General features: G+C 41.3%; 1 protein-coding gene across 4 annotated transcripts in view; it reads right to left on the bottom strand.

Annotated features, from left to right (window-relative positions):
- Positions 1-2,295: 2,295 nt before the first annotated feature.
- Positions 2,296-17,268, bottom strand: part of LOC137329069 (SWI/SNF-related matrix-associated actin-dependent regulator of chromatin subfamily A member 5) — a 36,077-nt gene continuing 21,104 nt past the window's right edge. Inside the window, exons 12-24 of one of the 4 annotated variants that reach the window (XM_067994388.1) lie at positions 15,627-15,748; positions 15,185-15,337; positions 13,555-13,687; positions 12,670-12,818; positions 8,464-8,583; positions 8,269-8,379; positions 7,563-7,676; positions 6,618-6,743; positions 4,866-4,998; positions 4,595-4,713; positions 4,211-4,423; positions 3,926-4,036; positions 2,297-2,606 (exon numbers count right to left, since the gene is read on the bottom strand). In XM_067994388.1, the coding sequence (XP_067850489.1) occupies positions 2,541-2,606; positions 3,926-4,036; positions 4,211-4,423; positions 4,595-4,713; positions 4,866-4,998; positions 6,618-6,743; positions 7,563-7,676; positions 8,269-8,379; positions 8,464-8,583; positions 12,670-12,818; positions 13,555-13,687; positions 15,185-15,337; positions 15,627-15,748 (1,670 nt within the window). In that variant the 3' untranslated portion in view covers positions 2,297-2,540. Of the gene's footprint in view, positions 2,607-3,925; positions 4,037-4,210; positions 4,424-4,594; positions 4,714-4,865; positions 4,999-6,617; positions 6,744-7,562; positions 7,677-8,268; positions 8,584-12,669; positions 12,819-13,554; positions 13,688-15,184; positions 15,338-15,626; positions 15,749-17,268 lie in introns of all 4 variants that reach the window. The other 3 variants (XM_067994389.1, XM_067994387.1, XM_067994390.1) reach the window with 3 other exon arrangements.

Below are 17,268 nucleotides of genomic sequence, written 5' to 3' on the forward strand. Positions count from 1 at the left end.
CATGAACATGGATGCAGTTCAATGCTTTGACATGAGTGGTCAAGGTGAGTGAGGTCAAGTGGTGTCTCTGATCAACTGCACCACTAGCCCCATCCACTGCTCCACACACTACACCCCCACCTACCAACAAACCCTTTCAGTCACCCTTACACATTACCACTGTTGCAAGCTGCACACCCACAACTCACACTGGTAGCTATTGAACTATGACAGGCACATTACCCAGACACATGTCCTGCTTTCATAGAAAATAGCAGGAGTAGGCCGTTCAGCCCTTTGGGCCTGCTCCACCATAGCATATTCCTGCTCTCCCCATACCCCTTGCTGCCTTTTGTCTAGAAATCTATCTAGCTCCTTAAATATATTCAGTGACTTGACCTCTACAGCCTTCTGTGGTAGAAAATTCCACAGGTTCACCACCCTCAGTGAAGAAATTTCTCTTCATCTCAGTCTGAAATGGCCTGAGTGTGACCCCTCATTCTGGACCCCCACCTCGGGAAACATCCTGCACCCAGTCTGTCTAGCCCTGTCAGAATTTTATATTAAAGAAAATATTTTATATTGCAGAAGGTGGTGCCTAACAGGAGGCAGCAAGTGGCATTTAGCCCCTCAAGCCTGGTCCACCATTCAATGAAATTATGGTATATCATGTTGGATCTGTGACCTAACTCCACATAACCTGCCTTAGTCCCATATCCCTTACTACCCTTGATTTCTGTGAACCCATCACTCAAATTTAAAATTCACAATTGAACTAGCATTAACTGCCATATGCAGAAGAGCATTCCAAACTTCTCCCACCCTTTGCATGTAGAAGTGTTTCCTGACTAGGAGACCTCCAAAAACAGTTACAAATGCATCAGCAGCCAGAAGCAATAATCCAGTGACTAACCTGTAAATCTGGCATGATCCCTTTAAATAGCACTGTGGGGGAAGGGGGGTGGTCATCAGGTCTTTGGGCATTCTAAGACATGTTCAGGTGGTTGTGGTTAAGCCCCAAAATGGTGATCTAACAAATGCCAGCAGTAAAGTGAGAGAATGCGTTCAAAGGCCCAATTTCTAGCTCGCTTACTCGAAAGCTCTCCTGGCTGGCCTCCCATCTTCCACTCTCCATAAACTTGAGTTCATCTAAAATTCTGCTGCCAGTAGCCTAACTCGCACCAAGTCCTGTTCACCGCTCACCCCAGTGCTGACCTACATTGGCTCCTGGTCCAGCAATGTCTCTTAAAATTCTCATCCTTGTTTTCAAATCCCTCCCTGGCCTTGCCCCTCCTTATCACTAACCTCCTACAACCCGCCGATCTCTGTGCTCCTCCAGTTCTGGCCTTTTGCTCATCCCCAATTTTAATAGCTCCACCATTGGTGGCTATGCCTTTGCCTTTAGGTACGTAGGCCCTAAGCTCTAGCATTCCCTCCCGATACCATTCTCTCTAAGATGCTCCTTAAAATCCACCTCTGTCCTAATATCTCATGTGGCAGTGTCAAATTTTGTTTGATAATGCTCCTGTGGGATGTTAAAGTATATACATGCAAGTTGTTGAAACAATTTGGGAAGGGGATTATTCAACACTGCCTTAATGGAGGAACACCATTTAAAGGTAATGCTGAGTGTGCAGCATAAATACATAACACGTATTACTGAGTGACCCTAACTGCTGTAAGAAATTTATTCAGAAGTTAAATGACCTCTGCACAACCTATAGATAAGGATGTTCTGGGATGAATACTAGAATATACAGGAAAGATATTAAAAAGGTGGGTAGGGGTCCTGGGGAAAATAGCATAGCTTCAGCTGTACAACAAATTCTCAGAAAAAGATGAGAACCTTAAAAAGGTGCCATTGGAATCACAACCAAGAATGAGCACAAGATAGCTAATCTACCTAAATGATTACTTCAATTATTCACTGGGAGAGGAAGATTGCCAAGTGGAGTAGTGTTGGGACCCTTTAATAACCTCAGTAGAATCAAAGGTTGAGACTAGTCATTCCTCCCCTTCCCACCCATTGAGTCCAAATCTCTCTGCAGTCTCTGCTCCCTCCAAGCTAATCTTACCTGACATCTGTCTCCTGCCCCCACCATTTAACTCCTGAGCACCCAATTCCCAGCTCATCAGGAAGATTGAAGCCATTGCCTTCAGCCCCTACCCTAACCTTTGCTGTCCTGTGTTAACATCCATCATGATCAGGAGCAGAAACCCTGGCAGATCTAGGGTGCAATTAAACTATTTGCCTTCCCAATAATTTAAAAGAAAAACACATCACCTCCAGTAATAGAACAAAGTTGTATTGTGTTCAAATATATAAAAAACCTGAAGTGTAGAAATATCCATGGATTTTAATGGAAGCCATTTTATTACATGGTAGAAAAAAATATTCAGCACAGCTGTTTAAAATTCAATAAACTCTAGACTACATTAATTCCTACTATTACAGTGGGAATGATGCTGTAATACCACATACGAGATTGCTATCAAAGCTTTATACATCCTCAGTAGAACTGAAATACATTAACTATGCAGACATGATGAGCATAGACATTTCAAAGTTTTAGCTTCTTTTTTCGACCACGTGCGTCTGGTGCCCCGTCTGATTTACGTTTCTGTGCCTGAAACAAAAAAAGTGTTCAATTATTCCAAGTTACGTGCTACAAAACAAGCATCGCAAGTACACAACTTAACCAGAAAGAGGTTTGATTGAAATTATGTTTTAAATACAAGTGACAGGACACCAAGTCAATTTGAAATATGAAAATAGGTAGGGATTAAAAATCAGTTCCACCAATAAGCTCCCATTTCTTCCTCCCAGGTAGTGGTGTACAGGATACCCAGTGTTCCAGGAGGGGTATGGTATTGTAATATCATTTTACTGAACTAGTAATGCAGAGGCCCAGGCCAATAATCCAGGGAACCTGAGTTCAACACTCACCATGGCAGTTTGAGAATTTGAATTCAGTTTAAAAAATAAAATCTTGAAATAAAAAATTGGTATTAACTGGTATAAAGCTGTTGGATTGTCATTGAAAACCCAACTAGTTCACTAATCCCCTTCAGGGAAGGAAATCTGCCATCCTTACACTGTCTGGCCTAGATGTCCAGTCTCACACTAATGTGGTCGACTCTTAACTGCCTTCTGAAGTGGCCTAGCAACCCAGTCAGTTGTACCAAACAGCTAGAGATGGGCAAAAACCCAATTTCCAATTATAAAATGTTTTTTAAACTTTCCATAATTGAGGCCTTACGGTGCACATGCACCAAAGCAGGAAAAGAAACAATGGCAGTTTGGACCTTTAAGGGAATCTTCAAGTTCTGTTGAGAACAATATTCTTATACTACAGCAAAGTCACTCTGCGATTCCTAGTTGGATATGGCAGGGCACTAACAGGTTCCCCCCCCCACACAAGACAGGTCATAAAATCAAATGCCAATTCTGGTGAAACGTCAAGCCACGTTTAATAAAAGCAAGGTAGCAACTGCTCCCTGGAACACAATCAGCAATGTGTAACTTCTATGTATTTCTAACAAAGAAACAGGCCATTCAGCCCAACCAGTCTACGTCTGCATTCACTTTAAAACTATATGCGGAATCACATTTACCCACACCGTTCCCATATCCCATTTCATAGTGGCAGGAGCCATAATATAGGTTCCTCAATTTCAATTTTACTTTTTAAAAAAAACTAAAAAAAACTATCCCAGGATTAGGAGTCACACGTCAGGCCCATTAAAGTTTTTTTTAAAAAAAAGTTCACAGCACCAGTAGTGTGAAGCAATCTCTTCAAGATGGTCTTGCTCCAGCTCCAGCTCCATAGCAGATTTGGTGTTGGTGCAGTGGGAAAAAAATCACCCAGCCGATGTGAAATGAAATGTAACTGAAGAATACATCTCAGGCTTATAAGCCCCACAATATAGTAATTTTAAAAGTTACCGATGTCGTTTTTGGTCCACGCTTTTTTCTTTCTGCTTTCTCTTTTTCTTCAAGTTCTAAGTTTTCTCTTTCTATTAGAGTGATTAAAGTATTACATCGCCTTTGGAGCTCCTAAAAAAAGTGTAAATGAAGCAACAAATGGGTTTAATTCTTTGATTGCTTCAGTACTTCAAACATTCAGCTACAAACAGGCTACTTTAACTAAATAGCCTGGTGAAGGTTGTAAAGTTGTAACAATTTTTTAAATCTATTAAGCCAAGTGTCTTTGCAAAACAAACCAGTTACCATAGCAGTTCTCGATTTCAGGAACCAGTCAAATCTGAATTGTGGAGAGTTCCGAATGCACTGTCTAAGCTCATCGTAAACATTCTCTTTGTCGAAGCCCAGCTTGTGCAGCATGCAGATCAGAAATCTGTCCTCCTCTTCCGTATAGTTCTTCCCTTTATTTGTGCCGTATGCTATTCTCAGTTGGTGGAAAGGTGCTTTATAACGGCCAATCTATTCAAGGATAGAAAGTATTACTGTAAAAAAAACAGAAGTCCAAGAACAATAGTCTAGCTGTTCAGCAAAATGGAATATAAAAGTTTGTATGTGAGATGTTCGACTATTTCTTCCAATGAATATACTTCTATCTCTGGAGCGGGATACTGGAACATATTTGAACTTTACCTTTGTGTCTAGTGCTTTTTTGATGCTGATCCTCCTTTGGATTCTAGCTTCTCCCCTTTCTATTTGTGCCATAATTTTTTCAATGTCTTGGAGCTCGTTACATCTCTCCCAGAACACAGCTAAGAAAAACAGTAGCCAGTCAGTGAATCTCCAATAATGAAGAGTGATTCAGGCTTCAAGAATGAGCAGAATAAAATAACAAAACAAAAATGCATATTTTGCAAAACAAAATGGCAGATGTAACTTGTTAAATAAAGACTGAAAACCTCACCAGAGTACTCGATCACCTCCTCAGGAGTTTTCCCCTCTACTTCACGGGCAATATTTTCAATGTCATCACGGCCCCACTTCTCATTTGCTTTGATAAACTGATTAAAGTCCCTTTTTGTCCAGTTGGTAAATCCCTGTCAAATATTATATTCGGTGTCAAATATATGTACAACTACATAAGCCAACAACTGTGACTAAAGATGGCAGAATACTGCAGATTCTGTGCAATAAAGTGATGGGGCACACACATTTTGAAGCTTGGAGAACAGTTGTCCAATTCCAAACAAATTCAACATTTTTATGAAACAGATTACATAGAAAGAAAAAACAAATATACATTTATACAGCGCTTTTCATGTCCTCAGGATGCCCCAAAGTGCTTCACAGCCAATGAAGTACTTTTGAAGCAATGAGATAAATGATGAGATGATCTGTTTTAGTGATGTTGGTTCAGGGATAAATGGAAGGAGAACTCCCCAGCTCTTCTTCGAATAGTGCCATGGGATCTTGTACGTCCAGCTGAGGGCAGAGGGGGCCTCGGTTTAATGTCTCATCTAATGCAGCCTAGATTATGTATTCAAGTCTCTGGAATGGGGCTTGAACCCATGACCTTCTGCCTCAGATGCGACAGTGCTACCAGTGAGCCAAGGTTGACACCAAGAATTAGCTTTATTCCAGCATACCAAAAAAGGACACATTCTCACTTTTAAAAGATACAATTAGACAGTTTCACAAGTTAGTGCTGACTACACATGCAGACATCAGTGTCTCAGTGCTCAAATACTGAAACATTTACTTCTAAAATTTCCATGGAAAAAAAGATCATAATCTGAATATGTAATACATAACCATGTTTTGGAGTTACACCAAAACTGGAAACATTTTCAAAAGTTAGCTTTAACTATTACACTGCAGTTGAGCCTCACTTTCATAGAAGCCAGGGTTAAACTAATTCAAGATACTGACGAGTTCTGATGAAAGGTCATCGACCTGAAACGTTAACACTGGTTTCTCTCTCCACTGATGCTGCCTGACCTGCTGTGTGTTTCCTGCATTTTCTGTTTCTATTTTCAGATTTCCAGCATCCACAGTATTTTGCTTTTGTTAAAGTAAGTTATACTATGTTTATTGAGGTTTGAGTTCTGCTGTTGATAGTACATAAAATTACATAGAATGTACTGCACAGAAACAGGCCATTCAGCCCAACTGGTCCATGCCAGTGTTTATGCTCCACACAAGCCTCCTCCCACCGTTCTTCATCTAGCCCTATCAGCATAACCTTCTATTCCTTTCTCCCTCGTGTTTAATCTAGCTTCCCCTTAAAATGAGTCTATGCTAGTTGCCTCAACTACTCCTTGAAGTAGCAAGTTCCACATTCTAACCACTTTTTAGATAAGAAGTTTTTCCTGAATTCTCTATTGGAATTATTAGCGACATATTTATGGCCCCTAGTTTTGGTCTCCCCCACAAGTGGGAACATCTTCTCTATATCTACCCTACCAAACCCTTTTGTAATCTTAAAAACCTCCATCAGGTCACCTCTTAGCCTTCTCTCTTCTAGAGAGAAGAGCCCCAGCCTGTTCAATCTTTCCTGATAGGTATAACCCTCTCAGTTCTGGTATCATCCTTGTAAATCTTTTTGCACCTTCTCCTGTGCGTCTATATCCTTTCTTTAATATGGAGACCAGAACTGTGCACAGTACTCAAAGTAAGGTTCCATAGGAGATCCCACCATATTCAGAAATAGTAACACTACCTGCGTTAGCAGCTTCTCCTTTTCTTCAAGCTCATCATCATTTAGGGGTTCAGCCTCATCAATTTTGCACTGTTCTCCTTTCTGTAGCTGAGCTGAATTTGGTAGATCAGGGTTGCGTGGCACCTATAGTGAAATGAATAATATTAAATGACCCACAGGTTCGGTGTTCCTTCCCATTGGCCCAGAACTCAGGTCAGCGCCTCCAAATGTGACAGCAAACATTAAATGGGCCTTCATCACAAACAGATTCAAATGATTAACAATGGCCAATGTTCCAATGGCAGATTCACCATGCTGCTTAAGGCACATTTGTGACTTAGAAATACATCAAAGTTACAACACAGAAACAAGCCATTTGGCCCATCCAGTCTGCGTCAGCGTTTACCCTCCACACGAGCAAATAGTCCCAATTACATTTACCCACCCTGTTCCCATATCTGTCCCCTTATTCCTTAATCCACCTATCCAATGTAATCTTGAATGTTGACAGTTTCAGCCTCAACCACTAGCCCTGGCAGTGAATTCCACAGCCTCAACTCTGCAGAGAAGTTTCTCTTGCCCTCTCTAAATCTTTTGCACTTAATTTTGTATCTTGAAAAAAAATGTTACAGCATAATGTACAGCTTTTAATATTCAGGTAATACATTTTCGACTAGAAATCAGCACATTCAAAGAAGGGAAGAGAAAAGGGTGGAAGTGACAGAGGACCAGTCACATTAGGCCAATCTCATGCACCTCCTAGTGGCCATTTAGGGGTCACTCAGGCCAAAGCAGACATTTAAATCAAAACTGATATAGTCGCTGGTGCCTCATTGCTAGATTTTGGTCTCTGCTTCGATCATTCTTCTAAGTTTGGAGTAGTTAGTACCAGTACAAAATTGAGACTTTTTTTCACACTCTGGCTAATTCAGAAATATCAATTTCTAGACAATAAACACTTACCTTGTAACCGATAGTTTTTCGGTAATAAAGGATTTCTTTCTCTAGCAGTTCAAACAGTCGAGGGGGAAAGAATTGGAAGTCCTGAATGTTGGGCTGTTTTGGTGGACGAGGAGCCTAACAAGAAAAGAGAGAGCATCAAAGCTAAACTTTTACAAGCAAACAACAGTCGTGACCACGTGTGAATATATAATATGCAACGAGGCTTCTGTTCACCTCCCTCCAATAAGTTTTCTTTAATCTAACCATCTTGTGTCTGAACACTAGGATTCTGGATGTTACTCTTCTCTAACGTAAGCTTTAATGAGCCCAAAGGCTTTTTCTTTCCTAATCCTTTTTGTACAGACAAAAGTCAAGGTCAATTGATTATAGAACACTTTCAGGATCGCAGCAGAATAAAAAAAATTTTTTTTGTGTCAATCCTTTTTACAGATTAAATGTTTTGTTCAAACTTATGCTGATACTGAAAAAAAAGTGTACCATGGTCTGAATAATTTGGCATATTGTACAATGATAATTGTCAAATTACAAGTAAAATTCCTCAAGTTAAATTACCACTGTTAAGCTTGTTAGAATGCAATGCTGATCTCAATTGATGTTAACATCTGAAGTCTTATAATGTCCAATTACAAAAAAAAATCAGCGACCTTAACTATTGATAAACACAGGAGGGAACGAAAGTATATCATAAACACCTGCTCCAACTTACTTTGGGTGCTTTCGGCTCACTGACACGGAGGGCCTCTCTGAAATAAGCATCAACAGCATAGTTTGCTTTTCGTTCCCGTTTGGGGGGTTCAATCCATTCAGTTAGAGTCAACTGTGGATAAAGCAACATTTTAGTAAAGCAGTTTAAAAGAAAAAATATATTAAAAATTAAATAGCCAACCAAAACTAAACTTACCTTTTGCTTCTCTCTATAGTCCTCACCTTCGAAGTTGTACACACTGACCTCGGTTTCCATAGTGAAGTTTCTCAGTGAACCTTCACCCATATGTGAGAGCTTTTCATTCATCTCAGCTGTCTGCAGATAAAACAGAAGGATGTCCCGTGTATGGTGAATTGTAAACAAATACAGCATCACATGATGACGTCCTTTTTTTTGGGGGGGGGGGGGGGGGTGGGGGGGGGAAAGTCATAGAGTCATAGAGTTATACAGCACGGATAGAGGCCCTTCGGCCCATCGTGTCCGCACCGGCCATCAAGCCCAGTCTAATCTACTCCCATATTCCAGCATTTGGTCCGTAGCCTTGTATGCTATGGCATTTCAAGTGCTCATCCAAATGCTTCTTGAATGTTGTGAGGGTTCCTGCCTCCACAACCCTCTCAGGCAGTGAGTTCCAGACTCCAACCACCCTCTGGGTGAAAAAGTTCTTTCTCAAATCCCCTCTAAACCTCCCGCCTTTTACCTTGAATCTATGCCCCCTTGTTATAGAACCCTCAACGAAGGGAAAAAGCTCCTTAGTATCCATCCTATCTATGCCCCTCATAATTTTGTACACCTCAATCATGTCCCCCCTCAGCCTCCTCTGCTCCAAGGAAAACAAACCCAATCTTCCCAGTCTCTCTTCATAGCTGAAGCGCTCCAGCCCTGGTAACATCCTGGTGAATCTCCTCTGCACCCTCTCCAAAGCGATCACATCCTTCCTGTAGTGCGGCGACCAGAACGGCACACAGTACTCCAGCTGTGGCCTAACTAGTGTTTTATACAGCTCCATCATAACCTCCTTGCTCTTATATTCTATGCCTCGGCTAATAATGGCAAGTATCCCATATGCCTTCTTTACCACCTTATCTACCTGTTCCGCCGCCTTCAGGGATCTGTGAACTTGCACACCAAGATCCCTCTGACCCTCTGTCTTGCCTAGGGTCCTCCCATTCATTGTGTATTCCCTTGCCTTGTTAGTCCCTCCAAAGTGCATCACCTCGCACTTTTCCGGGTTAAATTCCATTTGCCACTGTTCCGCCCATCTGACCAACCCATCTATATCGTCCTGCAGACTGAGGCTATCCTCCTCGCTATTTACCACCCTACCAATTTTTGTATCATCAGCGAACTTACTGATCATACCTTTTACATTCATATCCAAGTCGTTAATGTAGACCACAAACAGCAAGGGCCCCAGCACAGATCCCTGTGGTACCCCACTGGCCACAGGCTTCCAGTCACAAAAACAACCTTCGACCATCACCCTCTGCCTTCTGCCACTAAGCCAGTTTTGTATCCAAAGTGCCAAGGCACCCTGGACTCCATGGGCTCGTACCTTCTTGACCAGTCTCCTGTGCGGGACTTTATCGAAGGCCTTACCGAAATCCATGTATACCACATCCACTGCGTTACCCTCATCCACACGCCTAGTCACCCCCTCAAAAAATTCAATCAAATTAGTCAGACATGATCTTCCCTTGACAAAGCCATGTTGACTATCCCTGATTAATCCTTGCTTCTCCAAGTGGAGACTAATTTTGTCCTTCAGAATTTTTTCCAATAATTTTCCTACCACTGATGTTAGGCTCACTGGCCTGTAGTTCCCCGGTTTTTCCCTACTCCCCTTCTTGAATAATGGTACTACATTAGCCGTTCTCCAGTCCTCTGGCACGTCCCCTGTGGCCAGAGAGGTTCTGAATATATGTGTTAGAGCCCCTGCAATCTCCTCCTTTGCCTCACACAGTAGCCTGGGATACATTTCGTCCAGGCCTGGGGATTTATCCATTTTTAGGCCTGCTTAAACCGCCAATACCTCCTCCTGCTCGATGTTAATATGTTCGAGTATATCACAGTCCCCCTGTCGTATTTCTATGTCTACATCGTCCTTCTCCATAGTGAAAACAGATGCAAAAAATTCATTTAGAACCCCTCCTACATCTTCCGGCTCCACACATAGATTGCCATTTTTGTCCCTAATGGGCCCTATTTTTTCCCTAGTTATCCTCTTACCCTTAATATACTTATAAAACATTTGAGGCTACAAAGAAAATCCAATGTACATAAACTAAACTCAGATGTTTAAGATGCAAAGGTTACAAGGTCACAGGTTAGTGCAGTGACATTTATATCCAACAAGTGGGCTGACAAGTTTCGTCTCGACTTATGTTCCGCTCGTAGCACTGGATCATATCCCACAGGCCTTCAAGAGCTGGAGTACATCATTTTTAAAAATGAGGTTAAAAAGAAGTTTAAATTATGTTATTTTAGATTAACTTTCAGATAGAACAATTCCTATTATGTTGAAAACTGGTTCCAGTGATGTAAAGTATAAAGACAGGTTACTTGCTTAGCAGGATGGTTATTGATGTATAAAGCCTATGACAACCCTTTCAGTCTATACATTTGTACTTCAGGATTAGCTGCCAGCTAAAAACATTATATTAAATACAGTTGGAGTAGCAAGACTGATTCAATGACCCCAACCATTAGGTTGAGGTCACAATCAGATCAGCCATGATCTGATCAAATGGCAGAGCAGGCTCAAGGGGCCGAATGGCCTACTCCTGCTCTTAATTCGTATGTTCGTAACCTTAAATGCGTTCTTTGATGAAGTAACAGAGTTGATGAGGGTAGTGCGGTTGATGTGTATATGAACTTTCAAAAGGCATTATTAGCAAAATTAAAGCCCATTGGATTAAAAGGGACAGAAAGCAGAGAGCAGTGGAGAATGGTTGTTTTTCAGACTGGAGGGAAGTAGACAGTGGTGTTACCTAGGGGTCACTATTAAGACTACTGCTCTTTTTGATATATATTAATGACCTGGACTTGGGTATGATTTCAAAGTTTGCAAATGACACGAAACTCAAATGTAGTAAACAATGTGGAGGATAGTAACAGACTTCAGGAGGACATAGGCAGACTGGTGAAACAGGCAGAAAAGTAACTGATGAAATTTAATGCAGAGACGTGTTAAGTGATGCATTTTGGTAGGAAGAATGAGGAGAGGCAATATAAGCTAAATGGTACAATTTTAAAGGGAGCACAGGAACAGAGACCTAGGGGTGCAGATACCTTTGAAGGTGGCAGGACAAATTGAGAAGGCTATTAAAAAAGCAAATGGGATCCTGGGCTTTATTAATAGAGGCATAGAGTATAAAAGCAAGGAAGTTATGCTAAACCTTTATAAATCACTGGTTAGGCCTCAGCTGGAGTATTGTGTCCAATTCTGGGCACCACACTTTAGGAAGGATGTCAAGGCCTTAGAGAGAGGGTGCAGAAGAGATTTACTAGAATGCTACCAGGGATGAGGGACTTCAGTTATGTGGAGAGACTGGGGTTGTTCTCCTTAGAGCAGAGAAGATTGTGGGGAGATTTGATAGGTATTCAAAATCATGAAGGGTTTTGACAGGGTAAATAAGGAGAAACTGTTTCAATTGGCAGAAGGGTCAGTAACCAGAGGGCACAGATTTAAGGTGACCGGCAAAGGAGCCAGAAGCGATAAGAGGAAACATTTTTTTTTAAATGTTGTAATGATCTGGAATGCACTGCCCGAAAAGGTTGCTGGAAGCGGATTCAACTGTAAGTTACAAAAGGGAATTGGATAAATACTTGAAGGGAAAAAAATTTAGTGGTAAGGGACTAATTGGATAGATCTTTCAAAGAGCCGGCACAGGCAGAGTGGGCCGAATGGCTTCCTCTTGAACTGTACCTACTATGATGATATGAACTGCACTGAGACTGATGAACTCATTCTAATTGTTTTGCCAAGACCACAATGAAGCTTTTTTTTATACAAACTTAGTACAAAAGTAATGACCAAAATAATCATTTTGATATCAATACAACCAAAGTCTTCAAAACTGAATTCAAGCTGGGTTTCTTCACTCCAAACGTTCACTCCCCTTGGCCCACATGATAACTCTGTGATTGGCAAAAAGACTGCACGAAGAAGTTACACTACACCATCTTTAATGCAGTTAGCCTCGGATAGACAGTTTGTAGAACTTTATAAAGATACAGATTAAATGACAGCTATTGTGCTTACACAAGGTTTAAACTGTCTTGTGGGAACAATAAATAAATCAGTATTGAATAAGTGAGCCAAGAGTGGCAGGTTTGAACTAGCAGTACACGGGATTCTCCCTTCCAAATAACTTGGATGCATGTTGCTGTTGCCGTTACCTTCTTTTCACCCCTTTCCAGTATAGCATCGACATCTTCATCTGTAATCTCACTCTCTTTAGAAGCAAACACGTGGGTAGCACCGTGACGAATCATCTGCAGCATTTCATCTTTACCCAGCTTATTTAGATTTTGATCTACCAACCTTCCTAAAAAGAATAGTTTCACAATTAACAGATCTACTCATAAATTCAAGAGACCTCAGTTCACACACTACAATGGACACAACCGGGGCTGTGCTTACCAGAACAGGGGGGAAGGGAGAAATAGAATGTAAATTGTCGAGTCTAACAGTCTCACAGTGTACATTAATTGGTTGTTCATGTCCTATTCCATGGAAGACTGCGTGGAAGGGTTTTGTGTCCTTTTGTTTAGGAAGTTGTACAATTTAATTCTGTTTAGGACTCTCACCAAAAAATAAGAACATGTGCATTGGATGGCTCAGTTCCAGATCCCTTTAGGTGGTAGGTCTCAGTCTATTTTAATGACAAATCATAACAATCTTTGGAGATTAGAGCAGTTAACTCTCAAAATATTTAAGTTTAATTTTAAAATGTTTTGAGTATTTGAAATTGAACGGCAGAATGAGATAGTATTCCAACGCACCCACAATCCCCTCCACAAAGTTTTAGATCTCTGCCATACTTTTGCCAGAATGGGAGGAGAGCGCAAGAGAGAAAATTGTTGAGCAGTGACAACCAGGGACTATTGTGAAAGGAAAGGAATGCTGTCACTTCTTTTGGTACCCCAGATTTCCAGTTAAGCCATTTAAAATTAGTGTTACAAAGCTCTGGAACATGTAAGTTTACACAACTTTCAACCTCCTCCATGCAGTTTCTCTTCCCCCACCCCCCCTCACCCAAAAAAGCCCTCAACAACACCAACCTTGCTGAATTACAATAGAGTCCAGTCTAAGTTTCATTTCAGCACGTTCGACTATTCTTTCCTCGACAGTGTTCTCAGTTATAAATCGGAATACTCTGACTGTTTTTGTTTGTCCAATTCTGTGGGCTCGATCCTAAAGAAATAAATTCAAGTAAAGTTATATGGCAGATCCACAGAACCAAGCAACAACTTCAATTAACGTTCCTGTATATATTGCTTTTAAAAACAGCAAGGCAATATATTTTATAGTGAACATTGTTTTTATATACAAGAAATGTGGGAACTGCAGACAAAAACCCATCAATCTTTCTAGCAGATAAAGCCAACTCCCTAGCCATCTCTGTACTGCTCGGTCAACTTGCAAAAGAGAGAGAGCGAGAGAGAGAGCAGAATGGGCTAATTCTGGCTACTTTTTCCTCTCTCTAATTATCCAGTTAAAAGCAAGGACTGTTGTTGGAGGGGGGCGGGGGCAGAAAACCTGAGAAAAGAACAAAAACTCTTGCATTTATTTAATTATTTGTCCTCAGGATGCATTTATTGCCCAGCCCTGGTTGCCCGGAAGGTGGTGGTCGGACTACGCGGTGATTTAATTTTTTTAAAATTAAAACATTGAGTAGCTTGCCAGGTCACTGCAGAGAGCATTAAGAGTCAAACACTGTATATTGGAGTCATGCGCTGGCAGGTGCCCTTCCCTGAAGGACATTAGTGAACCACTTGGGCATTTGGCAGCCCCTTTGAATTAATTTAAATTTATGGCTAGCAGCAAAATCAAAGTTCACAACTTGCCATGGCGTGATTTGAACTCAAAACCTCTAGTGCACTACCATACCATAGAGCATCTTATGTTCTGAGGAGATCCCAAAGCACGACTTAATCAATGGGATTACTTGTGTGGGTAAACAAAAGAACAGAAGCTGGTTTCTTTCAGTTGCAGTGACACCAAAATGTTACTGCAACTTAAAACTTGCTTTCAAGTTCACACACAATCACAGTTGAAGTGAATTGGTGAGCAGAAAGAGGATGCCCCCTTCAAATCCAATCAGCTCAAATGATATCATCTTGATCCTGGAAGCAAATCCAATTGCATGTTCGTAAATATAACAGGGAAGCAAACAGACTACTGCTGGAATACTTCCACTCGCTCAGTGGAGCAGTTTAAAAGAACCATGTCAGCAACACATGGAAGCTTCTTTTGGTTGGGGGGGGGGGGGGGGGGGGGCGGGAAAGAGAAAGGTTAAAAAAGTGCTGCCTTGCTGATGCACTTGGATAACAAAACTAAAACATACAAGTGATACCAAATGCTGGTCAGGCCGCATCTGTGGAGAGAGAAAGAGCTAATGTTTCACATCGATGACCTTTCATCAAAACTGTGGATAAGTAAAGAAACAAAAGATAGGTCCAGAGTAGGTAAATGGTAACAACAGAACCAGAAGCCGTTCTGATGAAAGGTCATCGACCTGAAACGTTGACTCTGTTTCTCTCTCCACATACGCTGCCTGGCCAGCTGAGTTTTTCCCCCAGTATTTTCTGTTTGCATTTCAGATTTCCAGCATTGGATATTTTATATCCAGTTCAACAGTACATGACTTTCATGACACATTAAAACAAGAAGGATTGCTCAGTAACTTACCATAGCCTGGAGATCAACCTGAGGGTTCCAGTCAGAGTCGTACAGGATTACCACATCTGCTGTAGCTAGATTTATACCAAGACCCCCAGCACGCGTGCTCAACATGAAGACAAACTTTGAGCTCCCAGGAGAATTGAAAGCACTAATAGAATCCTGAAGGGAGAGAGAGAAAAGTTAAGCCAGAATCACACGATGGAATGAGACCAATCTTTCTACAATCTGCTGGAAAGTTACCTTTTTAAAAATAGGTTCAAATTGAATCTTCATGTTTCTTGTTTGAAAAAAATCATAATCAGTAATGTAACTTGAAGTCTAGAATTCTTACATAGATAATAGAGCCTCAGATCAATTTAATGGGTGGTTTGAAGAGGGGGGGGGGGAAAGCGAGCTTTCAGAAAATAAACATTAGCTCAGTTTTGAAAGCACAGAGCAAGAAACATACCTGTCTCTCCTCATGTGGAGTCTGCCCATCCAGTCTACAGTACTCATAGTTTCTCCACATACAATAATCTTCCAAGATATCCAGCACCCTGGTCATTTGGCTGAAGATCAACACCCGAGAACCTATGGAAATGAAGATTCTACATCAGGATAATCTGTCAGTCAGATGGAATACAGTTCAGATGTTATGCTTCAAAACCTACATTTACTAAAGTGCAAAACGAAAACCACATTTCTTCATCGGTGCCAGTGTGCATGAATTTTAAGAATAATTTGATAACGAGCTAGTCACAAAATATGCAACATATCAAGCCAACTCCCAATTTACAATTCACAGCATGTGAACTGCCAATGGCATTTGACATCAAAATACAGCCAGCTTCTTTGCTTAATAGGAGAGAATTAGAAGGGTTTATATTCCAGATGGATTTTGGACTGAACTGCAGTTTGAGCAGCAAGAATGAAGCCCAAATCAAGAAACAGCTGCAGTCACAAACCATATATGATTATTCTATCATGGAATTTCTCTTCCTTCTCCCAGCCTGTTAACCCCCTACTTTAAGAGAACACGGTTCCTGCATCTACCTCCCCTTGGGACCAAACACTGCTGTAATGTCTACAGCCCTCAACACAGTGATCCAGCTTTCTATTAAAAGGTGTCTTTTGACACTGAATCAGCCAGCTTCTTTGAGAGTCCACATTCCTCGGTGGGTGGGTGGGTGCGTGGCAGGCTTTCTAAAAAAAAATCTTGCTCAAGGTTTCAGAAGTTTCTCCTCACGCCCTCTAGTCATACGTTTATTGTCCAAGTTAAACAGCTTGCTTACTTAAACCTTATCCACACCATTCTATCTCTCTCTCTCCTAGTTTCCCCTTAACCTTCTTTCCTTCAGCAAAAAAAAACTTACATTTACTCAAGCCTATCATCTTCTAAACTCAGCCTGAAATCTTGATCTCTCTCCTCTGAACCCTTGCCAATGCATTTATATTCTTTGAAGTAGGGTGACTAAAACTGGATGTCATATTTCAGAACAGGACACGCCACTGATTTAAACAGTCATTAAAACCTTGCTGACTAATCCAAAACATCACAGCGTGCAATTTGCCGTACTCTGCTTCATACTGACCAGATGCTTCCAAGGTATGATCAGTGATCATTCCCAAATTCTTTGCAGCCCCTGCCAGTGGATATCCTTGCACATTCAATTCCAAACATTACAGGCCCCCTTTCAGTAGTAACTGGTTGCAAATCCTCCCCCTACAATTCATTTTTGGTCACCCAGCACACAGGGGGTTCGGTGGGTCTGCACCAGTGGGGCTGGCAATGTCTGCCATCCACAGGTTCAGAATACACAAGATCAACAGGCAGGCAAGCAGTTGGAGGAGCAATATGTTTACAGCTGACCCGAGTACCAGTATGTTGCATTTACCAGCCCATTACCAGCTCATGATAAATGGGCTGGGCACGTTAGCATTTGTTCAATTTCTCCTGACCTCAAGAGTTTAAATTAATTTATTAACTCAAGTTTGGGTGGGCCATCTGCTCTCTGAATTTTCAGTCACATCTGCCCAATCCCCCAGCCTCTCTCAAAATAGGACCCTTTAATATTAAGCCAATTCTCAATCCATCTGGACAATGTCATCTA

The sequence above is a fragment of the Heptranchias perlo genome, chromosome 1 (assembly GCF_035084215.1).
Source record: "Heptranchias perlo isolate sHepPer1 chromosome 1, sHepPer1.hap1, whole genome shotgun sequence".
NCBI lineage: Eukaryota > Metazoa > Chordata > Chondrichthyes > Hexanchiformes > Hexanchidae > Heptranchias > Heptranchias perlo.